General features: G+C 37.2%; 3 protein-coding genes across 3 annotated transcripts; all 3 read right to left on the reverse strand.

The window, feature by feature from the left end:
• Nucleotides 1-4543: 4543 nt before the first annotated feature.
• LOC138874859 (uncharacterized) lies at nucleotides 4544-5566 on the reverse strand. The gene has a single exon (XM_070153645.1). It carries the CDS (start codon nucleotides 5564-5566, stop codon nucleotides 4544-4546), a length of 1023 nt encoding a protein of 340 aa, XP_070009746.1.
• A 9563-nt stretch (nucleotides 5567-15129) lies between these two features.
• Nucleotides 15130-16083, reverse strand: LOC138874860 (uncharacterized). Its single transcript, XM_070153646.1, has 2 exons — nucleotides 15946-16083; nucleotides 15130-15873 (listed from the first exon to the last, which is right to left on the reverse strand). Exons 1-2 carry the CDS (start codon nucleotides 16081-16083, stop codon nucleotides 15130-15132), a joined length of 882 nt encoding a protein of 293 aa, XP_070009747.1.
• Nucleotides 16084-16424: 341 nt separating this feature from the next.
• Nucleotides 16425-16970, reverse strand: LOC138874861 (uncharacterized). The gene has a single exon (XM_070153647.1). The coding sequence runs from the start codon at nucleotides 16968-16970 to the stop codon at nucleotides 16425-16427; it is 546 nt and encodes a 181-aa protein (XP_070009748.1).
• Between the last annotated feature and the right edge of the window lie 44 nt (nucleotides 16971-17014).

Here is a 17014-nt window from a genome sequence, read left to right on the forward strand (position 1 = left end):
TTGAAGATGTATGGGTACCCCAATTCCTTCAAGTTAAATTGAGATTGTTGCTGCTGAAGACCCTGCTTTGGTTCCTTCTTCAACTCCTCAGTGGCAAGTCAATAATGTGTGACTTTTTTTTTCTTTTTCTTTGGTATGTGGTTGCAACCCTTGGTCTTTTTTGTGGGTTTGAAAACATCAAGCCCACAAACCTTTTTCGGGGCATTTTGTATAAGCAAATCTTAGTTTATGACTAAGTTCATACTTAGTCTAAACTTTTTAATATTAAGAAGTTTTCGTAGCTATTTTTGAACTTCTGTCTTGCCTTTATATTTAAAGACTTATTCGATAATTTGCACATTTATTTTGTAAAATGCATTCTTAATTCCATGAATGTTTTAAATCAATCATGAATTTTATAAAAGAGGGCCCTTTTATATTCGACACTTAATGAAGAAGACGTATCAGCTTCATAATGGTGTTAATGTACGATAAACGAAATAGGAATACACATGTTTTTTGGAATAACCTCGACAAGTTTTTATTTGAACTTTGTCAATTTCTACCTTACATGTATTTAAGTAACTTCTAACTTTTTTGTAACTGTTTTCTTACAACAGATTTCAAAAAAGAAAATAACACACAGGTTTTCATTTATAACCCGTTTCAGTACATTGCCTTTAACCTAACTATGATAAGGTTTTTCTTTGGCCTTAGCTTGTAACTTTGCTCTTAGCTTGTAACTTTGCTCTGCACTTGACTCATTCAATGAGTAAACTTTTCAGACTTGAACTTTGATTATCTCCCAATCTTTTTTGCCTTCTTTATACATATGTCCATGTATATTATATAGTCCCCCAAGTGTTTGAGCTTTGAAGTATAAAGTCTAGAGAACTTGATTACTCCTCTTACTCAGTCCTTTTCCTATAAAGGAATAAAACCTACGGGACTCGGAGATACAATAATAGATGAAGACTGCTTAAACCGTATCAATTTCTATTAGAATAAGTGTAACCCTAGGCTGAGAATTTTAATTTATTCCACGTGCCTTGCGAGTCGTGATTCATCATTTAGTACGGGCTAGCTTTTTGCCTATCATCTAAAATCGTTAGTAAAATTTTAACAATGCAAAAATAGAATTTTAGATTGAGGATACCTGACCGTGGGTACTCCTTAGAAATAGTATCTCTTTAGGTGAACGACATTCCAATGTGAAGGTAATATCTTGCCATCCATTGTTTCCAGCTCGTACGCTCCTTTCCATGCAATACCATGAATCTTGTAGGGTCCTTCCCAGGTTGGACTTAATTTACCCGCATTGGCCGCCTTCGTGGATTGAAAAACTTTTTTTAGTATGAAGTCCCCAATCTTGAAGTATCTTAATCGTCCTCTTCGATTGTAGTATCGTTCCATGACTTGCTTTTGTGCTACCATTTTTATTAGTGCAGCTTCCCTTTTACCTTCAAGTCAATCAAGGTTTATGCGCATTTATTCTTCATTGGATTCTCCTGACGTTTGCGTATACCTCATGTTTGGCTCCCCTATTTACTGAATTAAAGCTTCAGCTCCATATACTAATGAGAATGGTGTTTCTCCCGTGCTTGTTTTCGTTGTCGTGCAGTATGCCTATAAAACACCAGGTAACAATTCTAGCCAATTGCCTTTAGCTTCTTCTAATCGTTTCTTCAAATTGTTAACAATAACTTTATTTGTTGATTCAGCTTGTTCGTTACCCACTGGATGATAAGGCGTAGATGTAATCCTTTTGATTTTCCAACTTTGAAAAAAATCTGTGATTTGTGCGCCAATAAATTGCGGGCCATTATCACACATGATTTCCTTTTGTACACTGAATCGACATATGATATTTCTCCAAATGAAATCTCTTACCTCTTTTTCTCGCACCTGTTTGAATGTTCCTGCTTCCACTCATTTAGTAAAATAATCAGTGAGTACTAGCAAGAATTTTACCTGTCCTCTTGCTTGTGGTAGTGGACCCACGATATCCATCCCCCATTCATAAAAGGCCATGGTGCAATGACCGGATATAAAAACTTCACTGGTCTATGCATGTTATTACCGTATCTTTGGAATTTATCACATTTAGCCACGAAATTTTCCGCTTCTTCTTCCATTTTAGGCCAATAATAACCTGTCCTAATCATAGTTCTTACCAGTGATCTTCCTCCAGGGTGATTCCCACAATGCCCCTCGTGTATTTTTCTCATTACATATTCCTTCTGAGAAGGTCCAAGGCATCTTGCTAAGGGACCACCGAACATTTTTCGATAAATATTGCCTTGCTTTAAACAATATTGAGCAGCCTTTTTTCGAAGCGCGTGAGCTTTTTTCTTATCTTTAGGGAAGGTACCATACTGTAAAAAAGCAACAATCGTGTTCCTCCAATCCCAGGTTAAGTTATTAAAATTTACCTCATTTTTGTCTGGATCGAGTACTGAATGAAACAAATGAGTTACGAAAGCATTTTCATTGCTTGACACGTCTGCCGCAGATGCAAGATTGGCTAGGGCATCTGCCTCGACATTTTCATCTCTTGGTATCTGCATGACCTTCCAAGTTTGAAATTGCCTAATCAAATCTCGTACCTTCTCTAAATACTGTTTCATTCGTGCTTCCCTGGCTGTATAAGTTCCCAGCATTTGGTTAACTACAAGCTGCGAATCGCTTTTGATTACAATCTGATTAATGCCGAGTTCCAGTGCCAGTTCTAAACCTGCAATCACGGCTTCATACTCTGCCTCACTGTTAGTTATAGAATGACATTTAATGGCTTATCGAATATTTTCACCCGTAGGTGGTACCAAAATAATTCCTAAGCCTGCCCCTTTTACATTAGATGAGCCGTTAGTAAACAAGGTCCAAATTCCTGGATTAGATCCGTTGAACACTTGTAATACTTTTTCTGCTTCTAATTGCATTCCTTGGCTAAAATCAGCCACAAAATCTGTTAACACTTGAGATTTTATCGCGATTCTAGGCTGGTATGTGATGTCATATTTGCTTAATTCTATAGCCCATTTGGCTAACCTACTTGACAACTCATGCTTGTGTAATATATTGCGTAATGTATAAGCAGTTACTATGGCAATAGGGTGACATTGAAAATAAGGCATTAGTTTTCTAGACACCATGATTAGTGCAAGTGCAAACTTTTCTATTTGAGGATACCGCGTCTCCGCATCTAATAATGACTTGCTAACATAATAAATTGGAGATTGTTTACTTTGGTCTTCACGAACTAAAACAACACTTACTTCTACTTCGGAGACGGCAAGATAAACGTGCAATTTTTCCCCAACCTTTGGTTTTGCAAGCAACGACGGATTTGATAGGTATGTCTTCAAATTTTTGAGTGCTTGTTGACACTTCTCAGTCCATTCGAACTGATCTTACTTTTTAAGAGTTGAAAAGAATTTAGAACACTTTTTTGATGATTTAGAAATAAATCTCCCTAAGGCTGCAATTCTTCCTGTCAAACTTTGCACTTCTTTTTTACTCGTAAGCATATCAGGAATTTCTTCAATGGCTTTAATCAGCGAGGGATTTACTTCAATACCACAGTTAGAAACAAGAAAACACAAAAACTTACCTGATGAAACGTCGAATACACATTTCGCAGGATTTAGTTTCATATTGAATTTTCGCAAGATCTGAAACGTGTCAGACAAGTGCGATAAATGGTCCCCTGAATGTTAAGTTTTGACGAGCATATCATCTATGTATAACTCCATAGTCTTTCCTAAATGTTCTTGGAACATTTTGGTTACCAATCTTTGATACGTTGCACCAGCATTTTTGAGACAAAAAGGCATTACTTTATAACAGTAAGTCCCCTTGTCTATTATAAATGATGTTTTTTCTTCATCTAGGGGATCCATTTTGACATGTTTGTACCCTGAATACATATCTAAAAAACTTAACAACTCATGTCCTGCAGTAGCATCAACTAGTTGATCTATATGTGATAATGGAAAAGAATCTTTAGGACAAGCTTTGTTAAGGTCTGTGTAATCTACACAAACTTTCCATTTACCATTCTTTTTCGGCACTACAACAGTATTAGCAAACCAATTAGGATACTTTACCTCATGGATAGACCCAATTTTTAGTAATTTTTGGACCTCATCTTGGATCACCTGATTTTTGAAAGTCTCTTGCTTTCTATTCTTTTGTTTGACAGGTGGATATGATAGATCTTCATTTAACTTGTGATTCATTACTTCTGGTGGTATTCCTGTCATATAAGAATGGGACCAAGCAAAACAATCCACGTATGTTTTCAAAAACTTAATCAACTTACCTTTCATGTCGTGGCTTAGGTTAGCCCCAACGTAGACTTTCCTTTCAGGCCATTGTGTAAATAACTCTACAGCATCCAGTTCTTCAATCGTTGTTTTGATATTTTCATTTTCCTCTGGTTCCTGAATGGAATCGGGCCGTGAGTCCACATTTGTTCACCCTTGTTCAGTTGAGGCTTGTGTTGTGGTATCCTCAACTGGATTTTGGAACTGCTATTTTTCTTCGTTTCTCGTATTTGAATCTACTATAGAGTTGATGCTCCTGGATGTCTGTTGATCCCCACGAATTTGACGTATCCCCCATGGTGATGGAAATTTAATAACTTGATGTAAAGTAGATGGAACGGCATCCATCTCGTGTATCCGTGTCTCCCAAGAATCATATTGTAAGCCATCTCCATCTCTACCACCTGTAACAACGTATCTTTGACAACCCCTTCTGTGAATGTAGTAAGTGTTATCTCCCCTTTTGTCACAACGCTAGAATTGTCGAATCCAGACAAAGTATGCGCCTTTGGTACTATTTTATCTTCAGCTTGCATCTCGTGCAGTACTCTCAGTAGAATAATGTTCACGGAACTAGCTGGATCAATCAAAACTCGTTTCACATTAGTATAATGTACAAGTAGAGATATTACCAGTGCATTATTATGCTGAGCTAACACGCCATCCACATCTGCATCATCAAACGTAATGCTTTCTTCCTCTAAGACATGTCGCACCCGCTTCCCGAGGGTAATTGTGATTTTGGAAACTTTATTGGTTGTTATGTATGTTATACCATTGATTTCTTCTCCCCCGCTTATAACATTAACGGTCCTTTTAAGAGAAAGAGGTTTAGGGGGCTCCTGCCTGTTCTTCATGTATGCTTGCTTACCTTTCTCACTGAATAATTCAGTGAGATACTCTTGCTTTAATGGATGATCAACTTCGCCTTGGAGCAATCTGCAATATGTCATTTTATGACTATGATCATTGTGAAATTCGCACCAGTGATCATGATTGCGCCTGTTTGGATTTGATCTCATTTCTTTTGGCCAACACACCTTATCGCCCATGCCTCTTAATACTGCTACCAATTCTGAAGTGCTGACATTTAAATTGTAACCGCTAAATCTTGCCTTCAAATTCCTATCATCATCTCGAATTTCCCGTGAGTTTCGATCGTTCCCAAATCTCGATGACGAACCTGACTCTCTATTTCTCGGTCTACGATCGTACCTTGAATTATCCTGCTTTGACTGTGAGTCTTTTCCTGCTGGGCCCATATATGGTTCGTACCTATTTTTATTGAACCTTTTTTCATTTTCTAAACGTCTCGAACCCACCTTCTCCTCTTTCTGAGATCGGGAGATAGTGTCTTCTTCTATCCTCAGCTTCGTGTTGTATCTGTTGTAAATGTCATTCCAGGTTGTTGCTGGAAATTCACGCAGACTTTCCTTGAGTATCTCGTGGCTTCTGAACTTTTCTCATTCAAGTTACTGGCAAAAGCCATAGCTTCCCAATTATTTGGTACGCGTGGTAACATTATTCTTTCACGCTGGAACCTATCCACGAACTCTATAAGCAACTCTGAATCTCCTTGCTTGATTATGAAAATATCCTCCATTATCTTTTCAACTTTTTGAGCTCCCGAATGTGCTTTGATAAAAGAATCTACAATCTAAGCAAAAGAATTTATAGAATTTTCGGGTAAAAGGGAATACCATGTTAATGCACCCTTGGTGAGTGTTTCACCAAATTTCTTGACCAATACTGATTCAATTTCTTGTTTGGTTAAATCGTTGCCCTTCACACCAGTTGTGAATGCAGTCACGTGGTCTCGTGGATCAGTTGTGCCATCATACTTTTGAATATTAGGCATTTTGAACTTCTTTGGGATTAGCACCGGAACTGCACTAGGCTTTCATGGTTGTTGTGAGTACTTATCCATGTATATTCCTTTGATTACAGGTGGTACTCCAAGTATTTTTCTATACGGTCGCTTTGCTCCTTGAGCTACTTCTACAAGGTTAGAACTAAATTTTTTAAATTAGAGAATGTGGGTTTTCCAAAGTATTCTGATTCAGATTTGGTGTTGGTGGGGCAATTGGCAATTGGCTGGTAAAAGCTCGGAGGGCATTGCTGACTTGTTGAGCAATGTGATTTTTTAAGGCATCACCAAGTGCTTGTTCGTTTGCAACCCCATTATTTGTTTCAGAGCCATCTGGAGTTCCTTCTCGTGACCGACGTTATGAATCACGCAGTGAGGGAAGTGGTGTCCTATCAGCCGCATCATTTTCCTGATGTTGAGTATCTTGGTTGTTGTCGTTGTTATTCGACATGGTAAGTTTTGATGAAAGAATTGATTAAGAAAGTAAATGATTATCAGATTCCCGGTAACGGATCCAATTTGTTTAACAAAAAATAGTAATTTCGGTCAATGCTTTATTTTAGAAGAACTAGGATTACTGATAATCAATATATAAAATGAATAAAAGAAATTAGCTTTGATAATAACCAGATGAACAGAAGAAAACAAAGTAAATCAGTATATTTCAGTGATATTTCGTGTCATTACAAATGATCAATCTTCTCCTTTTATAGCTAGTTCTAAGTGGTACGTTTCGTTTCTTCCATAATTGAGCCATTATTGTCAATTAATGGCATTTAATGACATTTGATGTAACGTTACAATCAGCAATCATATTTGATTCAATACAGATTCTTTAACGTTTCTGTATTTAATGCCCAATAGTTCATATCTATTCCTTATTTTCTATCAGATTCATTCTCTTCCGTTATAAAGAGGTTCGAGCACCTGCCTTCCTTGCCTTTTATCTGAATGACTACACGTGCCTTTTGAAGCTCGTGCCTATTTGATTATTCTTCATCACTTGCTCTTCTTTAATTGGTCCACGTGTCATGATGTGTCATCTTATAATGAATTCCATATATAAACTTAATTTTTTCCATTACAATTGGAGTGTAGTGTTTTACACACATTGCCACGTCAGCAGCCAAATCAGAAGTATGTCGGAGTCGAATGCTTTTTTGTTTTTTTAGTTATTTTTTATTTTTAATATCTCCCCCTTCCCTTTTATATGTTTTTTTTTACACAAATTTTTCTCACTCCACCCTCCCCCTCCCCTCCCCCTCCCTCATGACACATAGTTGATTGGTTGCTGCCATCTCCATTTTTTAAGGCAAGTGAAAAAGAAAAACCTATAAAATGATCAAATAGTGTTGTTATTATTTCTCGCAAATCAATCAACCAATTTCTCATCTTGGAAACCCTAGCTCCGATGCCAGATAGTTTATTCCTTTGGCTATTCTCTTCAGTTTTATGTTCGATTTTCTTCGAGATTCAATGGATTATCCGATGAGTTCATCATGAGCGAAGATAAATTGACATTTTCCGGTAGAGAAATAGAGAAAATATCTCTCCATGTCTTTCTTCCGTCGAAGAATGTGTCACGACCCACACCGATGGGCTGCGACGGGTGCCCGAGTCTTATTTGTCGAACATTCTTAAGCATGCGTCTAACATATAAGCATGAATAACATACGTGAGAGAAATTTGTACAAAAAGACATATATATATATATATATATATATATATATAGTGGTATGAGCCGACAATGCTACTATAGACAACAATACCCAAAACTGGAAGCCGACAAGGCCGCATACTATCCAAATATACATAACTGTCTACAGACCTCTATTGGAATATAAAACTGTACAAGGACGAAACTGGGCCCCGTCATACCGATATATGTATACAAACATATCGTACCAAGGTCAAAAGTAGCTCTGGACCAAATGGAGCACACCAACTCTCGCTGATCAAGAATCGTAAGGAGGGGACCTTCAGTTTGTCTACCTGCATCTGCGAGCATGAAACGCAGGCCCCGGAAAATAGGGCGTCAGTACGAATAATGTAATGAGTATGTAAGGCATGAAAATCAGTACATAAGATACATAAATGAAACATGGAATAAGGAGTTTCGCCTATAAGTCTAAATAACTTTGAAAATCTTGAAATAGTTATAATGTCATGCACATGCGTGTAAATGTCGTTTCATGCATATGTATGGTGTACCTAACATCATGAAGCCTCTGAGTGCATCCCATCATATCATCTCAGCCAATATGGGCAAAATCATCAACATATACCAGCTGATCAGGTGGTGGTGCGTATATATATATATATATATATGTATATGCGTATATAACGTCATCTGGTCATTGGTCAATGTAAATGAATGCAATGTATGAGAAGTACGTCAATAAAATCCCTCAAAATGTCATAAGACCATTATTCCTTTGATTAATATCATGAAATAAACTTTATCAACTTACGTATTTTCGGAGACCCACGAATAGAAGATAGAATAATAAGACATATAGGAATCAAGAACATAGGTATCTCTAGTATTTATATGAATAGAGTCATTTATGGAAGTTGCGTATTTGCTCATTTCGTTTGTGTTGTATAGATCATGCCAAAAAGAAGAAGGAATAACCTTAACATACCTGAACCGATTTTCTTGAGAAAGATTGCACCGTATTCCCTTATAACGACAAAAAGCTCACAATAGTAACGTAAATCCAATGCCTACCAAGTGCTCCATCATGTGTTATTTGGTTTTGAGGTAGGAAAATGTTATGATTTCCTTCAATATTTCTAACGAGAGTTTCTAATAGCAAGAACAGTACACTTGAATCTCTTAAAAATTTAAGAGACCAAATGAAGCAAAATGGTCTCAAATCTTAAAGTGTGTTTGAATGGGATGTGGGCCCAGTTCAAGTGGTGACTAAGCCACTTTAATCTTCCAAAATATGACATCTTGCATGACTTTTAAGAGTCATATTAATGCTACCACGTTTTTTGCCTCTTAGGCTTTATTCCCAAAGTCTTAATTACCCACTAATGATTTATTTAACTAATTATTCTCTCATTAACCAATAATTAACTAATTACGCATATAATTAATAATTATCTCAACTTACTTAAAATACTACTTACTTTTAATACATTTTACATATCCTACTATTGTGGTCGTGGGGTACCTTGTATGACATTAGTCTATAAATGCCTAGTATTGTAGCTCGGACAGTATTTTATCCCAAATCGACAACCTTCAACAAAACTCATTTTCTTTAATTCATTTACCCTTTATCCTCCACGGCACTTACTTATCGCTTGTTATAAATAGTATAAATGCGTATAACCTCAGATAATCTCATCCCCGATCTACATCGATTAACTGAAGACAAAACTTTAATGTACGAAAACGCGAGATGTAACATCCTTTGCCCCTTAGAAACATTCGTCCTCGAATGTTTAACTCCTTGGATCTACATAAACTTTGGCAGAGTCGCCTTTGTAATAATACTACTACCAACTCTTCCTGTAGAAACTCAATAATTCAACGCCACATAGAACCATAATCATCAATAATGACAATGGTCTCACACGACCAATGACAATAACTAACACAAGAATCCATACACGTACCTTAAAGTTGTGATGTCTCGGTTGGACCCTTCTCTGGAAGAAATAAGTGAGGATATCTAGACTTTATGTCTTCTTTGGCCTCCCAAATCATTTCTTCCACATTGTTGTTTCTCCAAAGTACTTTCACCGAAGCTACGTCTTTAGTTTTCAATCTCCGAACCTGTTTGTCTAATATAGCAATGGGAGTTTCTTCATATGATAGCTACTCTGTAACCAAAATGTCGTCAACTGACATGATTCTGGAAGGATCTCCTATACATTTACGGTGCATAGACACATGAAATACTGGATGTACAGACTCCAAGTCTGAAGGCAAGTCTAACTCATGTGCTACCTGGCCTACCTTGCGTATGATCCTATATGGTCCAATGTATCGAGGGCTAAGTTTTTCTTTCTTACCGAACCTTATAACACCTTTCATCGGTGATACCTTTAGGAATACCCAGTCATCAACTTGAAACTCCAAGTCTCGCCATTGATTATTCGCAAAAGAATTCTGACGGCTTTGAGCTGCTAATAGCCTTTCTTGTATAAGCTTAATTTTCTCGATTGCCTGTTGTACCAATTCTGGTCCTACTAACGTATTTTCCCTAACATTGAACCACCTTATAGGCGACCTACACTTCTGTCCGTAAAGAGCTTTGTATGGAGCCATCTGAATACTGGAATGGTAGCTATTCTTATATGTGAACTCAATAAGCGGTAAATGATCATCCCAGCCACCCATGAAGTCTATCACACAAGTCAGTAACATATCCTCAAGTGGTTGAATAGTATGCTCAGCCTGTCCATTTGTCTGGGTATGAAATGATGTACTAAGACTTACTTGAGTCCCCAATCCTTTTTGGAAGGACCTCCAGAAGTTAGCTATAAATTGAGCTCCTCTATCCGAGATAATAGATACAGGAACACCATGCAATCGTACTATCTCCTTAATATAAACCTTGCATAATCCTCTGCGGAATATGTAGTCCTAACAGGTAGAAACTGTGTTGATTTTGTAAGCCTATCAATAATAAACCATATATAATCAAACTTACGCTGGATACGAGGTAAGCCTATGATGCAATGCACATTGATTACTTCAAATTTCCACGTCGGAATCTCCATAGCCTGCAATAATCCACCGGGTTTTTGATGCTCAATCTTAACATGTGGACAGTTTGGGCACTGAGCAACAAATTCTGCTATATCCTTTTTCATTCTGTCCCACCAATATACTTTCATGATATCATGATACATATTTCTTTCTTCTAGATGGATAGAATAACGGGAATAATGAGCTTCTCCCATAACCTGCCGACACAGCCCTACAACATTAGTGACACATAATTGTCCTTGATATCTGAGGACCCCATCTTCTGTAATCTCAAACGATGTCTTCTCCTTCTGAGGGGTGGTGTCCTTATAATGAACTTACACATGATCCTCGTACTGGCGTTCCTTGACTTCAGTTACTAAAGAGGATGTTGTTGTATCCTAAATTGTAATTCCATTATCACTTGAGTCCAGTAACCGAACTCCAAGACTAGCTAGCTGATGAATCTCATTGGCTATTCCCCTCTTTTCTGGCTGTAAATATGATAGGCTACCCATAGATCTACGGCTGAGGGTGTCGGCTACCATGTTCGCCTTCCCAAATGGTATAAAATATCAACGTCATAATCTTTAAGTAGCTCCAACCGTCTCCTTTGACGTAAATTCAATTCCTTTTGCTTGAAGATATACTCGAGGCTCTTATGATCCATATAGATATCAACATGAATGTCATACAAGTAGTGCCTCCACATCTTTAGTGCATGAATTACTGCGGCTAACTCTAAATCGTGGGTCGGGTAATTCTTCTCGTTCTTTCTTAGTTGTCTAGAAGAATAAGCTACAACCTTACCATGCTGCATTTGTACACAACCTAATCCAACGCTCGAAGCATCACAATAGATAACACAACCATCGGTCTCTTCTGGAAACGTTAGAGCCGGTGCTGAAGTTAATGTATCCTTCAATGCCTGAAAACTCTATTCGCAAGCATGAGTCCATTGAAACTATGCTCCCTTCGGAGTCAATTTTGTCAAAGGTGCTGAAAGAGAAGAAAATCCCTCTACAAATCTCCTGTAATAACCTGCCCAACTGAGTAAGCTACGAATCTCTATCGATGTCGGGGGTCTAGGCCAAGTATTTATTGCCTCAATCTTTTATGTATCAACCTGGATACCTTCACCCAAAATGATATGTCCAAGGAAAGTTACAGTGTTCAAGCAAAATTCACATTTAGAGAATTTTGCATACAATTTCCCTATTTGTAGAACTCTGAGCACAATACTCAAATAATCTGCATGCTCAGCCTCTGAACGAGAATATACCAATATATCATCAATAAATACAATTACGAACAAATCTAAAAGGGTTTGAACAAAGGGTTCATCAAATCCTTGAATACTGCTAGGGCATTGGTCAAACCGAACGATATAACACAAAATCTAAAGTGCCTGTGTCTTGTTCTGAATACAATCTTCGGAATATCTTCCTCCTTAACCCTTACTTAATGATACCCGTACCTCAAGTCTATCTTTAAAAAACACTTGGCACCTTGCAACTGATCAAATAAATCATCAATCCTCGATAGCGGGTACTTATTCTTGATGGTCACCTTATTCAACTATCTATAATCAATACACATCCGTAAGGAACCATCTTTCTTTATCACAAATAACACAGACGCTCCCAACAGTGATGTACTAAGTATATATAGCCTTTTTCAAGCAATTCCTTTAGTTTTTTTGGTAATTATATTTTCATTATTCACCAATGAAATCATTACAAAACAGTAGAGTCATCCTCGACTTACTTAATCTTTACATATTTCTAACTCTATACTATATTATGAGTAGTACATAAGAGACGTTATACAAGTAAGCTAGTTAGTTACTACATTGTTTTGAAAATATAAGCTTCTGCATTTGTGCCCTCATTACTCCTTGAGCTCTAATATTGCTAACACATGCCACTTCTCTTGCTATTCGATCTGCAGTCTTTGTTGTCTATTCAAATATTCTACTATTCCTCTCCCTCCATATTCCATAGATGTGTTCTGCATATATCATTTTCATTATTTTGGCTTTACACGATTTCCCCTTAGCTTGTGTTATCACCCATGCCATCATCTGTGTATAGGGTTGCATTGGAGCAGCATGTATTCGTAACCATTGCATAAGCCTTCCCCATACTGTCTTAGCAAAACTGCATTTACCAAATAGATGTACATGTGATTCATCTGCTCCATTGTATAAGCAACATCTTGGATTTACTTGAATTACCCAGCTTGCTAGCCTATCTGTTGTCAGCAGTCTCCCATGACATTGCATCCACATAGTGAATACTGCCTTAAGCCTAGCTTCATTATGGAACATTAAGGTTCTACATGCCACCTTGTTGTAGCTTCCCAGAATGCCTAAATATATTTGTTTGGTACTGCTCTGACTGTGCTGTATTGTAGGCATTTATTAAATTACACCTCTTGCCTCCATGATCTTTCTCACCATCCAACCTGCATCTTGGGGTATATTCATCTCCAGTATGCTTTGCCCTTTTATATAATATGTGTGGATCCATTTTATCCACATTTTATCCTTCTTTTGTGCTAGATTCCAGTATACATTAGTGATAAAAGCTCTATTCCAAACTCTGATGTTCAATAGATTATAACCTCTAGCGGATTTAGGTAAGCACATTTTCTCCCATGTTATTAGAGCTCTCTTTGTAATTGTATTAGGGCCAGACCATATATAGATTATGCAGTATGACTATATTAGTTTTTATCACTTTAGCTGGCAAGATAAATATTTGGGACCAATAAGATTGGATACCAAATATCACTGTTTTAACTAACTGTACCCTTCCAGTATAAGATAATTTTTGAGTTGTCCAAGAGGAGATCCTTGCAACTATTTTGTCAATCAATGGTTGCCATTGCAAAGCTGTTAACTTCTTTATGTCCAATGGGATGCCCAGATATTTGAAAGGCAATTCCCCAAGTGAGTATCTATTATTCTGTAGAATTTCCTACCTAATATCTTGCGCAACTCCCCCAAAGTAGATTGCACTCTTATTGGGATTGGCTAAAAGTCCAGATGCAGTAGAAAATTACATAAAGCAAGCATGAAGAGTGGAAACTGATTTACTATCACCCCTAGTAAACATTAGTAGGTTATCAGCAAAGCTGAGATGAGTTATATCTAGCTTACCACACCTAGGATGGAACCTGTATTCCTTGGCTTGCTTTAGCCCTTTGAGTAGCCTGCTTAGGTATTCCATTGCAATTGCAAATAGAAATGGTGATATGGGATCACCCTATCTGAGTCCTTTGGCAGCTTCAAAAGTTTTTGTTAGTTCCCCATTTATCATGATTGAATTGCTCATTATTGATACACAAGTTCTCACCAAGTTAATGAATTTTATGGGGAAGCATAAATATTCTAACAGTTGTTCCAAATACACCCATTCAACAAAATCATATATTTTCATCATTTTAACCTTCATCATGCATCTAGGGGAGATATGTTTCCTACTATAAGTTTTAACTAGCTCATGAGCAAGAATGATATTGTCTGCTATTTTTGTCCCTGGGATAAATCCTGCTTGGGCTTCCGATATGATGCATGGCATGATCTTTTGTAGTCTACCAACTATGACTTTAGAGATAAGTTTGTATAACACAGTGCAACAAGTAATAGACCTGAAATCCTTAATTGTCACTGGATTAGGAATTTTAGGTAGCAAAGTGATGGTGGTGCAGTTGATTGCTGGAAACATCACCCCTGTATGAAAAAATTCTTTCACTGCAGCATACATTTCTTCTTTGATCACTGGCCATGCTTTCTTGAAGAATTCTACATTATACCTATCTATTAGGTGATTTATCACTTCCTATCCCCTTCAAAGCCTCATCTATATCTTGTTCAGTAACTTCAGCATTCAAATCTTGTTGTCATTGATGTGTTAGAGTTATACCTTTCCTCATAACCATCTTGTCCACAACTAGAAGTGTATGTGCACTAGTTCCCATTAAGCCTTTTAGAAGGATACAATCTCCTCCTTTATAGCTGCATGTTTTGTTATGGTACTTCCTGATAAATTCTGTAGTTCAACAATTTATTTTCTCTGCTGCCTCTCCTTTATTACTATAGAAAAAAACTTTGTATTGGAATCACCCAATTTGATCCAGTTTGTTTTAGCCCTTTGTTGCAGTATCTTCTCTTCCACCATTGACCATGTTTCCAGCTTTTGCAACCATTCCTTCTCTTGGACTTGCAACATGTCATTATAATTATTTTACATCTGGCTTTGTATGTGATAAATGGTTTGTCTTGCTTGATCTATCTTCTCAGCTACTCCTTTGAACTCAATTTCATTCAGCTGCCTAAAATGCCTTTTCATCCATTTAAGCTTGACCCAAATTTTTTCCATCTTCCCTGCTACTTTGTTCCTATTCCATTCTTCCCTTATTATCATTTCAAAATCAAGGTGACATGCCCATATATTAAAGAATCTGAATAGGCTCTTGCTAAGCCTCCTAGGTTGCCTTATATTGATGCACATGGAATTATGGTCAGAAATATTAGGCTCCCCATACTCAGTACTCAGATGACTATAGTTCATCATCCACATATCATTTCCAAACATCCCATCTATACGACTCCACACCCTATCAACACCCTGATGCTTGTTGGTCCATGTAAAATAATCCCCTCTCCATGGTAATTCTATAATACCAATGTCATGGCATAGCTTATCAAGGTCTTTTATATCAGCACTTGTCACATGTACTTTGGAGATTTTATCTTGGATAGTGAGTATACCTTTGAAGACTCCCCCTATTAACCAAGGTCCTTTCGTATTTTGTGCTAATATTTTAATGTTCTCACATAGATTTCTTCTTTGATATGTATCATTATGACCATATACCACTGTGAGATAACAATACATCCCATTATACTTCCCAGTTACTAGACATTGAATGAACTGGTCTTGTTTGTCTAATGGTTGTACTGTATACACTTGCTCATCCCATATGATCTATACCCTTCCATTCACAACATACTCATAATTTGTCATCTTATTCCAACTAGGGACTATTCTACTAATCACCTTCACTGCATTGCCTTCTTTCACCTTTGTTTCAACTAAACCAGCCAACTTGATATGTTTATCCTTTATGTACTGATTTATTTCTTTTTGTTTATACCTCTTATTCAATCCCCTAATATTCCAAATTAGCCAAGTCATTGGTGAATGATTATTCCACCTCCCCAATCAGGTGGTCTATTTTCCTCCATTCTCTCCTCTTGTTGTTGCAATATCTGAAAGCCATTTTTTGTAGTTATTGTTGTAGTTCCCAATGACATTCTGCTATTGCTAGCCAGGACTGGCCACTCATCTCTTTGGTCAGTACTCTGCATTTCTTTTGCTCTCCCTTTATCCCTTGTTACCCTTGGATTTCCAGAGCTTTCACTAACTGTAATTGCATTATCATTATCCTGTTTCATTGATTTACTTGTACCCTCATTTTGCTCTATATGTTGTTGTTGCTCTGGTCCTATAACTTTCCACCTTGTGGTAATTTTCCCCTACTTCTGTCTTCCTCTGTACTGATCTTCTTTATTCACTCTCTTCTCCAATATGCAGCCATGTCCTATCTTCATGCAGTCTATACAATATTGAGGTTTCCATTCATACTCCACCTGCAGTTGGAACATTCTCCATGATGGTTCTTGCAATGTCAATTTTGTTGGAAGCTTTTTTGTCACATTAGCTTCCACCAAAATTCTAGCATATGAGATACGTGACTTCTTAGTGGTACATTCATCAGCAAAGAGTGGTTTCCCAATAGCACTTGATAGTTTACTTAGTGTCTTGTTACCCCAGTAGCTCATAGGTAAATTAGGAAAGGTGATCCACAAAGGAATCTCCATCAGAAACTCTGCCTTAATGTCAAAATCTGGAGTCCACTGTTTCAATATCATTGGTCTTCCATTAATAGTATATTGTCCTCTATAGAGTATGTCTTTCAAATCCCCTATTGTATCAAACTTTGCTATGTAGTATCCTTCTTCATGCAAATACAGATCTGGAATACTCACTCTACTCCAAGCATGAGCTATATATTTCTCCATGAATTTGTACCTTGGTGTATGCCCAATTATATAAATAATTAGGG

This window comes from Nicotiana sylvestris, chromosome 8 (assembly GCF_000393655.2).
Source record: "Nicotiana sylvestris chromosome 8, ASM39365v2, whole genome shotgun sequence".
Taxonomy (NCBI): Eukaryota; Viridiplantae; Streptophyta; class Magnoliopsida; order Solanales; family Solanaceae; genus Nicotiana; species Nicotiana sylvestris.

Excerpts from the sequence above, each read along its gene's own strand:
- LOC138874860 (XM_070153646.1), bottom strand. The coding sequence starts at position 16,083 with ATGACTTGGCTAATTTGGAATATTAGGGGATTGAATAAGAGGTATAAA. Across the intron at positions 15,874-15,945 it reads AAGAAGGCAATGCAGTGAAG|ATCATATGGGATGAGCAAGT; the intron begins GTGATTAGTAGA and ends GGAAGGGTATAG.
- LOC138874861 (XM_070153647.1), bottom strand. The coding sequence starts at position 16,970 with ATGGAGAAATATATAGCTCATGCTTGGAGTAGAGTGAGTATTCCAGAT.
- LOC138874859 (XM_070153645.1), bottom strand. The coding sequence starts at position 5,566 with ATGGGCCCAGCAGGAAAAGACTCACAGTCAAAGCAGGATAATTCAAGG.